Below are 19,562 nucleotides of genomic sequence, written 5' to 3' on the forward strand. Positions count from 1 at the left end.
AGGGAAAAATGATTAATATGAAGTCTGGTACCTTAGGAGTTATAAAGAGAGACATAATTCCTGAGAGAGATTCTGCCTGCTCCCAAGACACTGTGAATCTGTTCTCTATAGTTTCTTTTTATAGTCCTAGTTCTTCATGATCTATTGAGCCTGAAAATCATTGAGACTTTGATAAAGACTTTGGGCATCTCCTCAGCCTGAAGTTCTGACTCATTTAGGTGATTAGGTCAGCCCCCTAATTTTTAGAAGGCAAAGCAGTAACAGAGATAAAGTAACAGGACCACTTCAGAGCACACTTAAATCAATGGCAGAACTTTCAAGTCCAAGGTAAATATATCTGTTCATAAGGAACTCCAGGAATGGAGGCGCTAAGAGAAATAGGCACGTTCACTATGTCCCGAGTTTTTAATGTAGACCTTTGTCTTGTTTTGCCTACTCTGGGGAAAAAGAGTTCTTAGTTTTGTCTGATGAAATAAATTAGTTCACAGGTAGCTGAAGAACAGAGGTTAACAACCTATGCCTGGAGCTAGGGAGAATGTGACCCAGTTCAGAAGTAATTTGTAAGAGCAGAGTAGATGACAGGATTGTTTAGATGGTGGGCAAAAAGCTCTGGGACACACAAACCAGATATTTTACAACAAATGAAAACAAAAATCATCTTGTCAAAATCATCACAACCCAGAATCCGATGTACATTTATCGAAAGAGAGTAACATCTTGCCTGTGTTTATGATGAGCAAAAATCACTCGCTGTTCAAAAGCTGAAGCACAGGCAAGCCTTCTGAGGGAGACTATGGGAAAGAAATGGAGTATGACATTCCCTGCGTAACTATGGTGTGTGTGGGGGAAGAACTTCAGTTGCCGGCCCCACCAAGTCCTGACAAAAGGAATGCGAGAGCTGTTCCCAAGGTGAAAGAAGACAGGCTGAACAATTTGGCTAATGGGATCACATTGAGCTAATGGGATCACCATGACTTGCTCTGCTTCTGTTAGTGTATGTCAAAACTCTGACGTGCTTTAAAACACATTCTACAGCAGCAGGCTAAATCTTTAGGCGTTTTTGAGAGAATTTACATATCTTGAGGTTTTGAGACTTGTGGGGAAAGAGCCTATGGGGCAATAACACTTCAAGTTCATAAGTTTACAAATGGTGAAAGTAGGTTTTCCTCTGTCAGAGAAAGAAAAAAAAAAGGAAACAGAAGGCTTCAACTTGTTAATATCTTATTAAAAGACCTTTATTGCTGCTGCCCTCACATAGATATGCAGAGGTTACAGACACCGCATTTGCACAAGCCCCCAGCTGCTACCTCTTACAAGCCAGGTGTAGACAAGAGAATAAATCTAACCGTGCTGTAGCACCGAAGTGTGCTATGGTATGCTCATATCTGGCAAGCAATGACAACGCTTGGGAATGCTTTAAGTCATACCACTGATTTCTAGAAGCTCTTGAAAACTTGCTTAATGATCTTGGTTATGGTACCCTGAAAGTATTCTAGAGATGCTCCTGGGTCAACCCACAAGGATTTAAAATTGAAATAGCACAGGTCAAAATGATCAAGCTTTGGTGCCTATAGTTAAACTACGCTCCAGTGAGCGACTGGCTTTCCAAAGGGGCACTTGCAGATCCCTCCCCAGCTCCCTAAGTGCAAACTCAGGTGCCTAAACTTAACGTATCCATGACTGAAAATTTTGGCCACACTGTCTAACAGGCAGATCTGCTGGGAGGCCTCTTGTAACCAGATTTTTTTTTTTTTTAAAGCCTCACATTATTGGACAGATACTGGCCCAAGTCCAATCCACAACTGCAAATCCAAAGAAACAGCTCAGAGCAAACCAGCAGCCTTATTAGCTTTTAAAGATTTCATTTTCAGGAACTCAAGACCCTTTATTGACTAATGAAAGGTTGGGTCCCCAAGCCCACAGACTGATGATGCTTGGAACATATTTTAATCATTTTGGAGTGCTAGCAGCCATCTGTCTAAAGAGCTTTGATCACATAAACGCACTCTGAAATACAGCTTCTTCTGAATCCAAACCCTTTCTGAGAGCCAAAGGGAACCCACAGGCATGGCAACTTTGAGACAATTCAAGGCCCTGTGATGTGATAAGGCAGCTTTTATTATTTAGCACATCATTAGATTTAACGACACCACAGATAACAGATACACTAAAAAGATACCATTGTCAAGTCCTATCTCGTAACAGTAATATCCAACTGTGACTTCACTTTGTTTCTACCCAACACTTCTCACTTACTATGTCATTTTAAAAGAATAGATAAATGAAATAAAAGGATTTTTTTTTCCTGCTGCAAGCACCAGAAATGCTAACAAAATAAACACATAACAAATAAATAATACAAATGACAAATGAGGACTTTTTTCCCCCCTTTTTTTTACTGCTTTGCTACTTTGTTTTTTAAAAAAAAGCTAAAAAGACAAGCAAACAAATCCCAAATAATCTACTGTATTTAGAGTTTAGTCTGTTGGCTGTTGGGCAGATACTGTTTGCATGTACGAGTCTAGTTTGGCCAGCACTGAATACAAATTCACATTGAAAAGAGAGAGATCCCTTACAGTTACAGCTTTTATAATGTTAATATTTATGAACACATTTTACATAATTGCCATTATAATTTCTCATTCTAACTCTTGAAACAATTTGAGCATCTCAAAGCTTATCTTGTGGTGATCAGTTTTTGCCCTGGTGTCTACTGAAGGGTACAGACACACGCTATTAACCCTGAAAGCTTGCAATCAACAGTGATATCAAGCACGAAGTAAAAATATTTAAATCATCAGAGCCGAGAAATTGCTTGCAAAAATGAAAGCAACAGCCTTAAGAAAGTGGCAAAACCTGCATAAAACCAGGCCTCTTGATGACAAGAGAGACACAATGGTGGATCCTGTGTGCCGACCATGACTTTATTTGCTCCAATTGTCAGGAACCTCAATGGGTTCAACCCTGAGATTACAGGATTTGCAGGTTTCTCTTCCTTCTGAGATCTGACTCTTGGCCCTTTTACTGACTCAGGACACGTCACCAGTCACCAGAAGGAACTTTTACAGTCACCCACTGCAGTAATGTACTTTTCCATTCACTAGCCTTCATGCTAAGTGTGGCTAGCCAGCAGTGTGAAGAGTGGAAGAAAGAAACACAGCGCTTTGGTGGTGCTTATGGAAACACTTGTGGGTGGCCACGCTCTAATCTGTATCACTGACACAGCACAGATTAAGAGAAAAGAAGATAAAACCAAAACACAAAGTGGCTCAGGTAGAGGAAGAGCTTCTCTAAACTCATGTTGCTGTCAAAAAGACACCACTGATGGTTCACTCAATGTAACTCCCTCCCTCTCCTTCTGTGGCTTTTCCTTCCAAACTGACAGCCAGAAAAGCTTCTCTCCTGGTGAGACAGCAGCTCCATGCCACTGCTCACATGCTTTCTTGGTGATGTTAAGGAAAACCACCCAGGTTGCTCTGTGCTAGTTCTCCTTTCTGTCGTGACCATATGAGCTGCAGCTTATAAAAGCAAACTCATATCGATATGTTACATTTTACTTAAAAGATTTGAGAGGCTCAGAATGGTGCAAATCCCAGCAGGCCCATTTATTTTGGAAAACTGTGGCTGAAGCTTCCAAGTTGGTCCCTACTCTCTAAAAATGACAGCTTTCACAGCTATGCTGGAAGAATTACCCATACCAGATGAGTAACACATCATTATCAACACTGGACACAATGTTAAAAACCTTCAGCTTCCAAAACACAAGACTTCTATCACATTCATTAGAAAAGCAGCTCATGGATGGAATGTAAAAATGGAAATTTTTCCAGTAAAAGGCACCAGCATGACATGTAACAATTTAATAAAAGCTCTAACTTAAAAAAAGCAACTGAATAAAGAAAATACCTTATTCTTGGTTTTTCTCTTTGCAAACACAACAGGTGAGCAGTCTTCTGGCTCATGTTCTGCAACAAGCAGAAGACTTTTCATGCCACCTGAATTCCTAGATGCTTCCTAACAGAGTCTTTCCATTGACTCCACTGCAAGCAGGGTTAAGCTCAAAGAAAGAAAAGCAATGTTATGTCTAGCATTGGCTGAAAATTGCTGGTGTGGAAAGTCTTCTTACCAAACAAGTATCTTTTCTTCGTCAATGGCAGATGAAAATTCCAACACAAAAAATGTGTTGGCTTCCTCTGGCAAATTTCTAAGTGAAAATTCTCCTTTCACCTTGACATTTCAACTTGAAACACTATTTTTTTTCCTGTTTCTGTTCTTTAGCTGAAGAGAACTGAACTGAAACACATAAAAATGAACTTTTTTAATTACTGAATTGACATTTTAACACAAAAACATGTCCTGTGAAAAATCAACAAAAAAAGGCATTTAAAGTCCTCCTGACAATGTTATTACCTTATTTCTAAATATCATATTCATAACAAAAGAAATTTCCTTTCATAAAATATTTATAGGGCAAGCTGAAATAATTTTTTTCAGTTTTAGATTTTCTTTGACCCTTCTCATGGGAAAATTTGTCTTTGAAACAGCTCTTATTAAACACACAGTTTTCCTGTATTTCTTTAACTTGCTTTAGAGAGGTCTGCTTCTTATCCCTTATCTGTTTTCCTTTCCTCATTTTAAAGTAGGAGTACCTGCATTTTCATAAATCTCTAAAGGTATTATGGAAAATGATAAGACTTCTTATTCAGTTTATACAAATAAAGCAGCTGAAGTAGACTTTAGTGATGTGATTCATCTATATTCATCCAGCATTTCAATGAAAGAATCATAATATGTAGGCTCTGGTCCCATACCCTTTCTACCAAATAACAGATTTCATAACCCTGCATGTGCTCTTAACAGATTTTTCCAATGCTTCTTTTGGCTATCCTTACATTATACAGAATAGATATTGACTCTAGTGATCAAAATGTCCTAATTTTTACAAGTATTTATACAGGAGTAGAATATTTCACATTACTAACCTACTCTAACCTATCAGTAGCAGTCAGTCGTTGTTCACAGGCAGAGATTTTACACCTTCCTTCCGAAAAGTCCAATTTATAAGGTTTTATCAAACTTGAAAAACAGTTCATAGAAACCTCTAGCTACGCACTTATTCCAAAAAAGCACAGAACAGAATTACACTTCCTAGTCTTTTCAGCTCACCGAGAAACCAAGGAAGTCATAACAGAAAACCACAGGGAGCGGAGGTAAAGGAGAACGTGAAGGAATCAGCCAGGCGAGGGACAGCTGCTAACAGAAAACCAGCGGGGCCATGTGTACAGAGTCATGAGACCACATCAGCACCCAAGGGCAAGGAATTCCTTTCCATCAACAAATCCCTGCTCTTAAAGAAGAGAAGAAACTCATCTAAAAAGTTCATCACAGCAAAACCAACAAGGTAGGGTGTTGTTTTAGTTCATGTTACCCCATGACACTGAATAGCTAGGGAAGGCATCTGATGAAATACAGTGCAAGGAGTTGCAGAATCCTTCTAGCTCTAATGTGCTTGGCACAAGTTGGTCCTCAACTAATCTTAAAAATTTGAGAAAGTCTGCCAATATAACACACTCAATAACAGAAGCAGTAGAAGAATTAACATAGTACATGATATAAATTAAAATCGCATCACAGAGCGTGTTAGGCCTTTGGTCCACATTCACGCTGCCCATGTTCCTCTGCAGATCTGCTGCTTAGTGTTTCGTATCGATGAGGCACCTCTGAAGGCCAAGAGGCCCCTAGAAGTATTAGGCACAAATTTTTCATAGAAGGTAGGTCAGACCAGTCCATGCCTGAGACAGGAGCAGCACAAGGCAATGTGGGTGTACTACACTCACCTCCCTGCTGGGTGCAGGGCTGGCGTGGGCTGGCTTGTAATTCCATCAGGTGGCTGGGATCTCTGGTGGTTGAGTGCTTCCTCTCCCTTAAAGTTTTTGTAAATCACTAAAGCTGAGTAGCAAATTGGTTTTCCATGCTACAATCTTTTTTCCCAGTGAGACAGGAAAATTTTCAAAACCACGTCAGGGCAAGAAGAGAAACATTCAAAAGTATTTTTTGTGTGTGTCTCTAAACAAATGAGAGAGAGAGGAAGCTCGGAGAACACTCTGATGGCTAAGCTATTCCATTGGGAGGCAAAAAAAAAATAAAATACCCTCCACCCCTGCCAACAGTGCCAACAGGTTCAGATACTGCTTTGCCTTTTCATTGCCTGCCAAACAGGCACCGTAAACACCAAGCCTACGGTATATACTAGAGTCTCTCTCTACCATTTCTCTTCTGTGCAAATGGTCAAGTATTAATTGGAGTACAGATACGAGTCCGGTCTGCCACACTCCCAAAAAAGTTCCCTATCCGCTGATTTATAAGTCAGCCTTTCCAACTTTATTTTTGCTAGAAAGTACAGCAAATGCAGGAGTGACAATAGCAAATTCCAGGCTAGAGAACAAGAAGTCTGGGAATGGGGCAGGGGAAAGAGGATAATAAATCCAATAAAGTGTGAAGTACATAAAGATAACAAGGGCAACAAGGTAGGGCTCTGCCTCCACTGCTCACCTGCACCACGACACGGTGAAATACAGCTGTCTCAGTAGTGCCAGTAAAACTTCATGCAGCTGCTTTGCCAAAGCAGAGCAGCTTACTGATCTGTTTCCCCCCCTGCAGCTGTCTGATCTGGCTCATGAAACAGCCCCCAAATGCTGGACTTTTATCTCCTATAACACTAACGGGAGCTGTGACTGTATGAGCAGTAAGGAGACAAAGGGAAAGAAGACGGGAGGGCTTACCAGTGGGAAAATGATTACGGGACTATAGAGTAAGAAAGACCCACCAAACCTAAAATGCCAACTCTTTTGGGGCTACAGCACCCCACTGGAAAGTGGCACAGTAACAGTGGAGAAACGTGAACCCGCAGGTTCTAAATCCCAGGTTCAAATATCAGGGTGCTGGCTCCCCTCACCCCCACAAACTGACTAAAATTCACTGAAACCTCCATGGGTTGCTCAGAGAAGGCATGGTTTTAACCGATCTGATTGGAAAGGCAATATGCCCCCCCTCCAGTTTTGACTAATTTCAGTACTCAGTCCAATAGACAAACAGCAAGAAAGCATGCACATTAAAAAAAACAACACCCAAACCCCAAACAAGGGCTAAATCTCCATTCCTTGCACATCCAAATCTCCCACAGAAATCCACAGGACTTTATATGTAGAGAATAAATTAAGAAATATAGTTTGGATATTACCTGAGGTTTTTTCATAACAATGAAAAACAAGCAAAAACCTTAATGTTCACTTAAAGAGCCACTGTTTTCCCTGTGTTGGGCTGTGCTGGAGTAGGTTAGGTTCCTTCACATGACATAGCACACTGTCTCCCACCATATAATAGATGCAAGTGCCTCACTTCTTTGGTATAAAAGAGAATCTCTCCTCTGCTTGGAAGTAGGAAATTTAATTAGCTCAAGATTTATGTTTGATGTCAGGTGCCTGAAACTCTTGGATAAAATAGAAGTCACTGCTGCAAGGACAGAGAACATTTAAAACACAACTGCCATCTTCCCCTGATCTCCCCAAAATTGTTCTGCAAAAAGAACAGTAGATTTACTGTGATGTTATCCAGTCGTCCTTAATGACTGCAATTATACCATGTTATGTCTAAAGCAACTAATATTGAAACACTGACAGCAACTGCCAGAATAGCCGTGAACAGACAGGATGAAAAGAGCAGGGAAATAGTCAACGTCCATAACTGAAAAAGCGAAATAAAAAAACAGCCATGAAAGGACCAGTTCTTTGAAGTGAACTGCAGGGATACGGTATCCCGCTACTGCTTTAGAGGAAGGACTGAGATCGCTACTCTGCGCTAGTGACGGCAGCCTCACTAATCCCCCCTGTACACGGGTTCCAGTTGATTTGGACTGGGTAGCTGGATGCTAGAGCAGCCCAATCTTTTGCTACACATCATATCCCCCTGAGAGAAATCTGAACTGGAGAAATTGCTGAAAAAGACTGGGAGATGGCAGAACCAACAGGCTGGAGCGTCTGAGCAGGGGTCAGTCAGAGAACAGGAGACTGCATATTTAGGCAGTTGTATTCTGACTTGCTACTGCAGTGGCTGTGCAGCACACAGAATACAAGAAGATGATGAATATTGACATGTTAGACAGAAATAATTAATAGTTTTAATAGCCCTTAAAACCGGAATGAGAGGAACAGTCTAACAACAAAAAATACACCATTATATATCCATGCACGAAGTCCATGGACCATGGTTGAAATGGTGCCATCTGAGTATTATATTCTACAACACTTGCCCTGAAACTATAGAATGGAAGTAGATTAAACACACACCACTGTATTCAGAGCTTCAGTAGAAAAAGCCTTTTTTTCCAGGACTGCAAATAGTGCCTCGCAAAGCAACTTGCTTCACCTATTTCTCTTATTACAGGGTAACTTAGTTCTGTAATTAAAGTGCAAATTGAGTTTGTCCCTGCACTTACGAGTCTTTCATTGGAGGAAATAATTAATAAATCCTTGATTCTCTTCCTTTTTGCTTCTATCAACTGCAGTCTTTAAAAAGATGAATGTCCACATCATTTTACAAGAGACTTGGTGAAAATCATAGGGGCCTCCTTAAAAACAACTGCTATTGAGACACGAATGCTAATTTAAAAGAAGTATCAGGACAACTGAAATGTCTAGATTAAAATTTTGTTAAACCTCTTCAACACTTTATAACTTATAAAAGTGATACAACTGGTTAGGGAGCAAGAAAACGGTTTGCAGTGCTGTCAGAGAAGCTACCCATATCAAATGACAGTTTGATTCTAAAAATATTTATTTCAGGTCATAGTAATTCCTAGTACTAGAGGTCTCACTGAAGTTACCTTTCTATTTCATTATTGAAAACCGTCACGTAACTTCAAAATAAGCCATCTTTTTCTCCCATGCTGGCTGTAATGTATAGATTCCAATTACTCTGCAATGTGTAACTCCTGGGACTGTGACATGCAACTGTCATTACAACTCCATCTCTCCACGCTACTATGATCTTTCTTTCAGATCTTCATGTCAACTTCAGAGACTGAAAAATAATTCTAAATTAAACTTCATTTTAACATTGCAAGTTTTTTCAAATGTCTGTTCATCAGGAAGTTTGCTGAAATAAATGTAAGCTTCTTCCCACGGCGACTTCCAGCCTGCAGCTATTTCTGCATCTCACACATTTCAACAACAAATTGGAAGAACCTTTGGATAAAGATTTTTTGCAAAAAGGTTTCACTATCCCTCCTCACCTGCGAACATCAGACTTGGCAAATATATGGCTTTTAGAGCACTTGATTAACCTCTTGTCATTGAAATAACTACTCAAACTTATTAAAAGCATGCCTAAATTTTACCTTACAGCCTGGCCATACCAATTCTTATCCTCAGCAGCTTCATTCAAAAGTGTGTGGACTAACGCAGATGTACATATCTTACACAGCTGGAGAGTAAACAATGATTTTATTGAACTAAGCATCACTGCATCTGACCCCAATATGCAGTCTATCAAAAACATGCTTTTAAGTAAGGATAGTCCTGTATTTTTATTTTGCTGCCTTATCTTTCTTTGCACTGGGGTTGATATGTTAAAGGCGTATCTTTAGCTGTACTAGTTAAAATTTGTTCAAATTATTTGCCTGTGAAAATTCCTGGTGCCAGAGCTCTGCAGTGAAATACCATAGCTTTTACAATAAAAATAATTGGGAAAAAAAATATATGTACTTTCCTATATAGAGAAATATTTCTCATACACAGCTGTGCCGTTTCAGCTAATATGTGAAAAATAAGCAGTATGCAATAGCATATGTCTATGTTAGCATTTTAACATGTAGGGGAAGTACACATCTGAAGTATTACTGAAATAGAAGGAAACTGATTATAAAAATGGACAGATCACATAAGTGAAAAATATGCAAATAAAAAACTTGTGATGAAGTTCAATCAACAGAGCCATCTACATGAGGAAGAGGTAGTGGGACTAACACTCCCACATACTTCAAAACTGATTATTTGGATACAGCCTTCTCTGGTCATCAAGGATCTATGATTTGCATTAATCCTTAGCTTAAAGAGTACTGCGTTGAAACAAATGCATTAGTAAACTAGAAACTCTCTACTGTTCCTAACTGTTATGCAAATTTTCATCTCTGATATGTATTTTTGGGTTACTACCCAGAAAATGTAATCTTCCTTTTGAGACATGACAGAAATGACACAAGAACAAACAGAAGCAGAGAACCTGCCCCACTTCATTCGGAGCCAGTTTCCTCTCCCTTCTGAATCTGAAATAGATTCTTCCTCCTTTTCTTTTTCCTCCTTTTCACTTCTCTTTCCTTTTAATGAAGGCTGCAATTGTTCTAGGATGTGCTTTCTTTTTAGAAAGACAAAATTGAGATGGAAATCAATGTTCCATCATTTATTTCCCAGAAGTTCATTTTAATTTTGGTCTTCATTCAGGAATTCAGGCCTTCCATGAAATCTCCAGCTTCAGTGAGGATTCATTTTCCACTTCACCTGCAATGAAGCATGGCTTACAACGTAGGCTTCCTTCACAGCCAGAGAAAAACACTGAATGGCTTCTAACAGCAGCAGCTACCTGATCCTGGAACTGCAGAATAACTCAGGTTGGAAGCGACCGCTCGAGGTCTCCGGTCCAACCAACCTCCCTCTCACAGAGATATCACCTATGAGATCAGAGCAGGTTAGCCATGACTTGATAAAGTCAAGCACTGAAAATCTCCAAGGATGGAGATAGCAAAAGCTCTCTGGGCAACCTGTTCCAATGATGGACAGATTGTCATGCTGAAAGAAGTCTTCCCTTATAACCAGCCTGAAACTCTCTTGTTTCAACTCAAGTCTATTGTCTCTCACCCTCTTGTCACACGGCGCTGTGAAGAGCTTGTCTTTCTTGATAACCTCCTCATAGCCACCGTCAGGCTGCTCTTATGTCTCCCTGAAGCCACCAAAGAAAGAAGTATTTTTTCCCCAGGCTGAACAAGAGCAGTACCCTCAAGTCTCTCTTTACAGTGCAAACGCTAAAGCTTCCTGACCATACTTGGTGGCCCTCTGTCAGACTCGCTTCAATTGACCCAAAAGTGGATGCAGTATTCTAGATACCAGGAATCTTTCTCCTGGAGAAAAAATAAAAGGGATTTTTCTTTTCCCCCTCTGAAGGTTGTTTCCCTCCTTTGAACATGGCTGTGTATATGTTAGGTTGCATGTTCACACATACAGATATTCTGGACCTAAATATTTATTCTCTGATTTTGTATAATGACATTTGGGTTTTTCTGGATGATACTAATGTTAGTAAAAGACAGTTCAGCATAAAAATACACATTTTAATGTTAATGTTTACACATGTATGCATTAAAAAATTATTAATATATGCACACAGTCATTACCTTTTACGACCAAACCCCCAAAAAGGCAAGGCTTTAGGTATCCCTTGTACATTGTAAATCTAGTGTTTGGATTTTTTCTCAAATTTGTTTCTCCTGAGTTAAAGGATGATGTAGAAATCTCCGTTAAAAGACAAAAACAAAGAAGAAAAGTATGAGAAAATGCTTTTTCTAAGGCCAAGGAAGACCTAAGAGCAGAAGGAGGAGAAGGCAGCAAATGGAGTCAAAATTCCCAAGCTGCTTTCATGCTGGCACTGCAGAGATGACAGAAGGTATGAAAAGCTGGCAAAGGGATGAGAGAACAGTAGGTGAAAGAAATGTGCACCCTGCATGATAACGGGTCTCATTGTAGCTCTACAGTTCAGATGAGGGGCGGCACATGTGCAGAAGCCTATATTTTGCTCCCTGAGAAGCTCTGAAGTTCGAAAGAGAAATAACTCCAGGGAAGCAGAGTCTTGAACAGCAAATCATCTAGCTAACTCACTTGGATTAAAGCACTAAACCTCCACCTCAGTCCAAAACAAGCTGTCTGAAAATCACTCTCTGCTTACTCCAGATTATCATCGCATGACAAGCAGTAAAAGAAAACAAAAAGACCCAGTAGACATCTACACAAGCATTCCTTAACTAGCTTCCACATACAAAACAGAGAGTAAATTTTCCCTGATTTGGGATGGCCTGGGAAATGTACTCTCCGCTTCGTCATTCATCATTACTGTGGCCATCCCACCCTTGGCCTGATACAGTCCCAGAAGCTTTATGCACATGCGATAGATACTCTTTTCTTCATCTGTGTCACCTGGCAGGCACTCAAAGTACTGCCACACTACTGGATGACAGAGGCTGCAGATGTTCATGTAATATAAGGGAAACTGTAACTGAAATGCTAAGAAGTTCACAAGAATTCTCATAATGGTGCAATTAAATTCTGGCCAAGGCAAAAGATAGGCCTGAGACCTCAAATGCACTTACAGGAGTCCTTCTTGTTGCTTTCACATTCCTCACCAGGTTCAACTCCAGCTGGCCTTTTGCTTTCCTAGCCATGTCTGTATGTTCACAGAGTGTTACTATACAGAGAAGTTGTGGAGTCTTCATCCATGGAGATACTCAAAACCCACCTGGACGTGATCCTGGGCAACTGCTGTATGTGGCCCTGCTTGAGCAGGGGGGTTGGACAAGATGACCTCCAGTCAATCAATCTGTTACTCTGTGGGTCCACTTCAGAACACATTAGAAAAAAAGCCCATCCTCTAAGGACAGTGAGGTAAGGAAATAAAATCTTTCATTTTGATACTTCTGAATTAATATGTAACTTGTATAGCTTAGTAGTGATACAATAGTTCTTGCCCCAGGGGATATTCAGGTGAGCATTTCCACACTTTATGGCTAAATCTTGCAAATGCTATTATCAAGCTTACAGTGAAATTTTGCTTGCTCAAATTAAGGGCTGTAAGTTAATAACACGGTACGTTCCAATGGTGATTCCTGCAAGTCATTATTGTTAACATTTTTGAGATTTAAAGCATTTACATGAGTAAACTGCAGCTGCTGCCCACTACACTTGTTAAATGCTATATGTTAGTGCAAACTTCATATGCTATGTCAAAAATACAACCCAAAAGTCAATGAAAAAATCTCCTGTAACATGCAGAGACAAACATAAGCAAACTCTTAATTTCTGAAATATCAATAAAAACATTGCGTTTTGCAATTTTTTTTTTTTTTTGCAAAAACACTGACTCCTGTTCTTACATCTGCTGTCAAGAGTGGTTCCAAAGAATGTTTATCAATATGGTGATAGGCGCTTTATATATATAAAGTTTTAAAGTTATTATACAAAACCCATTTAAGTGAGTAATAAGGGCACTATAATAAATTCTTTCAAGCTTGGTAAATCACACCATAATTTGTGCACACACTAAACGCTGACCAAATTCATTAAAAGCAATAATCACAAATTGCTTGGGGTTTCTATTCACTATTAACAGGCTTTAAATAAATGCCTGTGAGATTTAGGAACAAAAGTTGTTTTTGAAACTTTCCTCCAAGGTTTTAATAAACTTAATGAGAAGGGGAAACTCAAAAAACCTCTAGAAACCTGAGTATTTTTCACTTGTAAATGCTGAAACACTGAAAACATACACAGTTCTGCTACTGCAAATGCTTCTTAGTCATAACTAACTAGTCCTCTTTATTTCCAATGAACATAATATTCACACTACATTTATTATTTACCTCTGCAGCCCACATCCCTCATCACAGACATTCAGCCTTCAGATTCACAATTTTCTGCTGTGTTGATGCCAATTCTCCTGCCTTTAACCTGCTGGCAGTTCTGTATCCCCTCTCACACAGGAGGTCAGGATGAAATGAGAGCTGTAACCCAACATCACTCCATAAAACAACCTAACTCCTTCACTGGACCACACAGAACTTTTCCTTAGGGACTAAAACCCACTGATCCATGCAAATGTGCAGTGCAGCCCACCTAAATTAATGAGAGGATGGCTATTTCTCTCATTCTATGTACTGCTACAGAATGTAAGGAATTAAGACATACATATTATATTGGGGTTGAAAAAGAAAACAGTCTTTTAGAATTACAGATTTTATTACTTTAAAATTTATGTTGATTAATTTAGGTATGTGCAAACAACCAGGGAAGAAACAAGCACTTATGTCAACTGGTTCTTTTGTCTCCGTATTTGTAAGTGAATGCATTGCTATAACACAGCTTTTTCATTCCTACAAGAATCAATTGCCAGCAACCTTCCCCTTCCCTTAGAAGAAACTAATAGAAAATTTAGGTGACAAGAAAAGGACTTCTATTTCAAAGAGATGGTTGGTGAGCACTAAAGCAGAAATGCACACCTTGATTCATTGATGTATTCACATTTCCAACAAATACCTATTTGATAAGGCCATTTCCTCACTCACAGACACAGCACAGAAAATTTCCCCTACGAGTCACTGATTTATATTAATATTAACTATTTTACCTGTAATAAACACGCAGTGTCTGGATTTCTTCTTCTAATTTTTTGCACTGTTGAAGAGCAGCCTCTTTTTCTTGCTGTGAGGCTATCAATTCTGCCTGTGAAATGATAAACAAACAATTTATTCAGAATATCCATATTGGTTTGAAAACATAACAGTTCTTTGTGCATTCATTTCAGGCATGCTTTATTATAATTACATATATAAAGTTACACTGTTTTGTAATGCTGCCTATTCAATTCTTATAAATTTTTTTTCTTGTTCTAGCATTGCAATTGTTTCTAGTTTTTTTTCCTAGATGTTTTGAACAGCTCCCCTCACATATAAGGTAAACCCCTTTGCATGGCTAAGGTTAGACCTCGTCAGTTCAGCCGAGTGTTTATCAGCCCACATATTTCATATTGATATAATGTTTCTGCAGTGCAAACCCGTTGATCAACACGCAGCGAGTGACGCAAGGCATGCAGCCACAAACTGCCGACGCGTGACTCTCGGGCTGCACATGGCGCTCCGGCTGCTCCTGCGGTGGGAGCCGCTGGCTGATGGTACTGGCTCCCTCTGGGATCTGGGTGCATTTTCACCCAGGATCTGGTTTATAGCGGAGTGAGGAAATCCCTCAGCAATTGCTGTCATCTCCCACCTGCGAACCCTCCCGGATGTTCCTCCTCCCACTGTTTATTCACACCGAGCTGCAAAGGGCTCCTGACTCACAGCCATTATGGAAATTGCAGCATGTGGCTTGTAAGTCAGGAAGGTGGCCAGTCCCCTCCTCCCCCCAAAGCCTTACGGTTAAAAAGGTGGTAGGAGAAATAAGTATCATGTATATTTAATACAGCTGTATAGCTTAATCATCATTAATTTTAAAATGTCCAGTTTCAATTGCACTGCAGGACTCCCTTGAGGGCCCAGGTACCATATAAATTATCTTAAAATCAGCCAATGATTAATTGTTGTAACAACAAATAAGGCTGGGCTTGTACAGCAATTCTTTGACACATGAGCCTAAGCATTGGGCTGCTTTCCAATGTTTTTAATTCATGGTGTAAGTTATTAATTGTACAAATTGTAAAGCCCCAAACCAAGAGGCACATGTGTGCAAAATGCTGACTGCGGATTCTGCCAACTCTTTAGGACAGTGTCGCGGAAAAGTTTCTTGGTAAATTAAAGACCTGTTATATGAGCTACAAACACATGAAGGGAAATGCATGAAGCTCAGCCCCTAGCTCTTCCAGACTCACTGTATACTCATGAACCACTGTCTGTATGCCTCAGAGTTTCTCTCCTAAAACAGGGCTCCCACTTGCTTCTGTTTCCTGTTTGTCTGTTAAGATTGTAAGTCTTCAAGGCAGGTGTTTTACTGTTTACTGTCAACTCCCAGTCATCTATGGGCAATTTATTCTGCTGGTTGATTAATCATGTCCTGGATATGTGGCTGACTTCTGGCAAATTTTATTAAACACCGTGTTGCACAGATGCAGCTACACAACCACCAGGCTGTCCAGTGTGTCACGTTGCACCCAGGGTTTTGCATTGCCTGGGTACAGGACCCACTGCTGTAATTGCTTCTGTAACAGACAGGCATAAAACTTTAACAGGAAATTCTCTGGAGAATAAAAACAAACTTTCTTACGATATGGAGGCTTCCTTCAGCTTTAAAAGCCCAAAGTGTTAATGTTTAACCTCTGAGTGACAGTGGTTTAAAGCTTCTGATACTGAAAACAATGTACTGGATGCTGGCAAGCCCTAACTGCTGTCAGCAAGAGGTTAAAATCCTCTGCAGGTGAGCCTCTTGCCCGGTGCTGGTTGCTGCCTTGCAAGCAGAACTCACAGAACACAAGGATGTTAGCCAAACCAAGCTATTTTCTGTAATTATACTGCTCTGTAGGTGAAACAACATTCTTAAAAACTGGAAAACACGCTAGAATCAAAGTAGGTGGTTTGTTCTAGAGGCCAATAATTAACATCCTTGCCAATTTTCAGTGTACTGTGAAGTGTGATTGAAATGGTAGACTGGAAGGAAATGTTTGCAGCTGACACACCTACTCACGGAGAGATTAACGGCTGGTCTCTTTGGAGAACTATCATAAAAAATACACCTAATGTTCCACTTGCTTTTCAGGACAAAAGTCAGAAGGCACTGGAGTTTGAAGACTCTTATTTATGTCAGTTTTTCAGCAGAAAAAACTGCACTGATTAGACTGGGTTTGCACCAGTAAAAATAACAGCAGAATCAGGTGCTTTGGATTTAAAAAAAAACCTAACCAACTAGAGAAACTGAAGGGAAGAAAAGTAGACATTTGCTAACCTCTTCAGTAGCATGTAAGGATTGATACTAGGGAGCTGCATAAGCCCAACAAAAATTCAAGCACAAGAGTTTTTGTGCACAGCATGCAGCCATGCGACAAAACCAACCCATCATTCACAGGCCTGAAGAGTGGTAAACACAAATAAACGACTCAAGTATCAACCCAAAAGAGAGATGTCTTCCTTCACTACAAGAAGGAAAGCAAAACAGTGCCCATTACAAACTCACTTTGCTAACTAAAACAATGGTTCCTGCACTACCTATAAAACATTTGGAAGACTCCTTTAATGTATATTGAAATCCATCCATAGCGCACATGGCAAAAATCCTACATGAGCTCACCTCTAGTAATAACAATAGCTCCTTGGAAACTTTTTAACAAAATATTATTCCTTTGGATAATGTCAAGCTGTGGAAATCAGAACTCTTCACAGAAATGGATCGGTTTTGATTAAATTGTTTTGGAAGGTAGGGTAAAGAAGGAGCCACAAGAAGAGAAAGAATTACACCCAGGTTCCTCTGGTGGAGGCTTTCCCCAAAAAGGCCAATTTATAGGTGAGGTTGGTCACCACTTTGGTACAACGGTCACCCGCAGTGAAGTTCCTATTTAACCAAGAAAGGGTATTCTGATCACTGGGACAAGGTCTTTTTTCACCATTTTGTTGTGCCCACAAGTTCTTATGCTTTTATATCTGGTTTAATGTGGACAGAACCTTCCCCCTTCTCTGGCCCCCACCCTGCTTTCCTGAAAAAGGGAATTCTTGTTTCTACACTTCCCTCATTTTGCATTTTAGCAAACAGTTACTTCTTGAAAAATTAAATTTTCCAATTAAATCTAAAAAGCTAATTACTACCTATCAAACTTAAAATAGCCATCTCTTGACTAAGAAAATCTCATTACTGGTCCTTTTACTGTTCCTTTGTTTCAAAATATTCAAATGAACAATGCTATGTGTTTTCTTAACCCAAAGGCTTGAAAAATACAAGATTTAAGCAAAGGAAAACACAGGGTAAAACTAGTTTTTATCTTTTCTTAATTCCTCTAGGGCAAACATGAGCGCCCTCAACTCTAATCTAAATTGAAAGAGGTAAGAACATGCAGAATCCTATGCTGTCAGGTTCCCTGTGGGTGAGAGATGGCTTTTATAATGCTTTCCAACATCCAACAGAAGGAAAAAAATATTCAGTGAACTTGAGTAATAAAGCTTCATAGTTTTATCTTTTTAGTGATTATTTTTCTCATGCGTTTATACAGGGGATATATATTTCCACATATATATTCATAAAGAACATATATTTTTCCTTCGTTACATAGGCTAAACAAACAACATTTTCTGTTTCCTCCCAGTAAGCAGGCTCTCCGTTCTCCCGATCGGTTCAAACCCATCTCTCATGAGTACTCTGCTAGCAGTACATCCTACCTGTGGTGGCAGCATCTCACCCCATACATACTTGCATACGTTTTGCTCACAGTCACCCTCTGGTATCTGCCTGTTCCCCTGCCCACTGTTATTGCCTAGCTAACAGTGGAAATTCTTATTCATCCTGTGAATGATGATACTTTACACTTGGTACCATAGAATTCCACCCCACTGCTTTTATTTTTCCAGTACTTGAGGCCATTCCAATCTTTCTGCAAGATAGCTTGAACTGACTTTGTATTAATAATATCTCCACTTTGTATTAATAACATCTCCCAGCTCTGTGTCATCAAGCAATTTTGTTGGTACGCTGCTGCTTTTCGTGCCAAAGTTTCTCAATGACAGCATTAAAGAAAACTGGTTCAGCACCAATTGGTGAGAAATTGGAGAGAAATTCCGCTAGTGAAATCCTTGGACCTTAACGTTTCTCTTTTCAAAGCTGTTTGCTGTTGCCTTCCTGCTAACTAGTTCCTTATTGCCTTTGACTAATCCCTCATCTCCTTCATGGGTACATGACATTTTGCAGACAGACATGAGCTCAACGTGCCCATCCTTCCAAACAAGAGATGCTAGGTGAAACCAGTTAACAGCAAGCAGCATTTCCCACATTAAGCTTGTGCCTGCTTGTAAAATAACAATATACACATTGCCCACTATAATTAATAATTTTCCACAGGGCACCACATATAAGCTTGTGTGTCAGCTTATATTTAACAAGTTTCCTTGTCTAAATAACCAGTTATCATACCAAAGAAGAATTCTTGCGTGATCTTACCTGGGTGAAAGCTGTACTTCAATCCACTATTGAGGGAGCCATGTTTTAAAAACATTTTCCTTCCAAATTTGCTGTGAAGGCTCACAATAAAGACTAACTGGTCTACAATTGTGAGAATTATGTTTTTTGCCCTTCTAAATCTAGATGCTGCCTCTGCTAATTCCCTGTCATATGACGCTGTACACAGCCTCATAGGATTTGTTAAAGAACTTTACTGTCATTCTTGCAGTTTCAGGTACCACCTGTTTCAGATCTGCAGACAGAAACCATCCATTATCCCAGTCTGAGCACAATAATCTGAAAATTGATGATGTACTCCGTTTCCACACATTCACTTTTCTTAACCCCTGGTCCTCATAGCTGACATCATCACTGCCCAATGCTGAGAGAAAAAAAAAAAAAAAAAATCACACACTTTCAGACCTAATCTGGATTATCCTTGATCCCCATGCCATTCCCAGAGAGGTGGCACATTTCCTCTTTCCTTGTTCTCATTTCAGTTGTTACGCTATTGTTTATTTTAATTTCCTTTTCAAGGGCTGATTTAGCTTAACCTCTGACAATTTTCATTCTAAGACATAACTGTCTTGTTTAATAAGTACTCTTACAGAATAGTTATTATTA

At 39.6% G+C, this 19,562-nt stretch overlaps 1 protein-coding gene across 13 annotated transcripts in view; it reads right to left on the reverse strand.

The window, feature by feature from the left end:
* The window catches only part of MIPOL1 (mirror-image polydactyly 1), a 197,332-nt gene that overhangs the window by 39,707 nt on the left and 138,063 nt on the right, over positions 1-19,562 (reverse strand). For all 13 annotated transcript variants that reach the window (XM_055820142.1, XM_055820203.1, XM_055820191.1 and 10 more), the window contains one exon: positions 14,440-14,534. In XM_055820142.1, the coding sequence (XP_055676117.1) occupies positions 14,440-14,534 (95 nt within the window). The remainder of the gene's footprint in view (positions 1-14,439; positions 14,535-19,562) is intronic.

This window comes from Falco peregrinus, chromosome 1, assembly GCF_023634155.1.
Source record: "Falco peregrinus isolate bFalPer1 chromosome 1, bFalPer1.pri, whole genome shotgun sequence".
Lineage (NCBI taxonomy): Eukaryota > Metazoa > Chordata > Aves > Falconiformes > Falconidae > Falco > Falco peregrinus.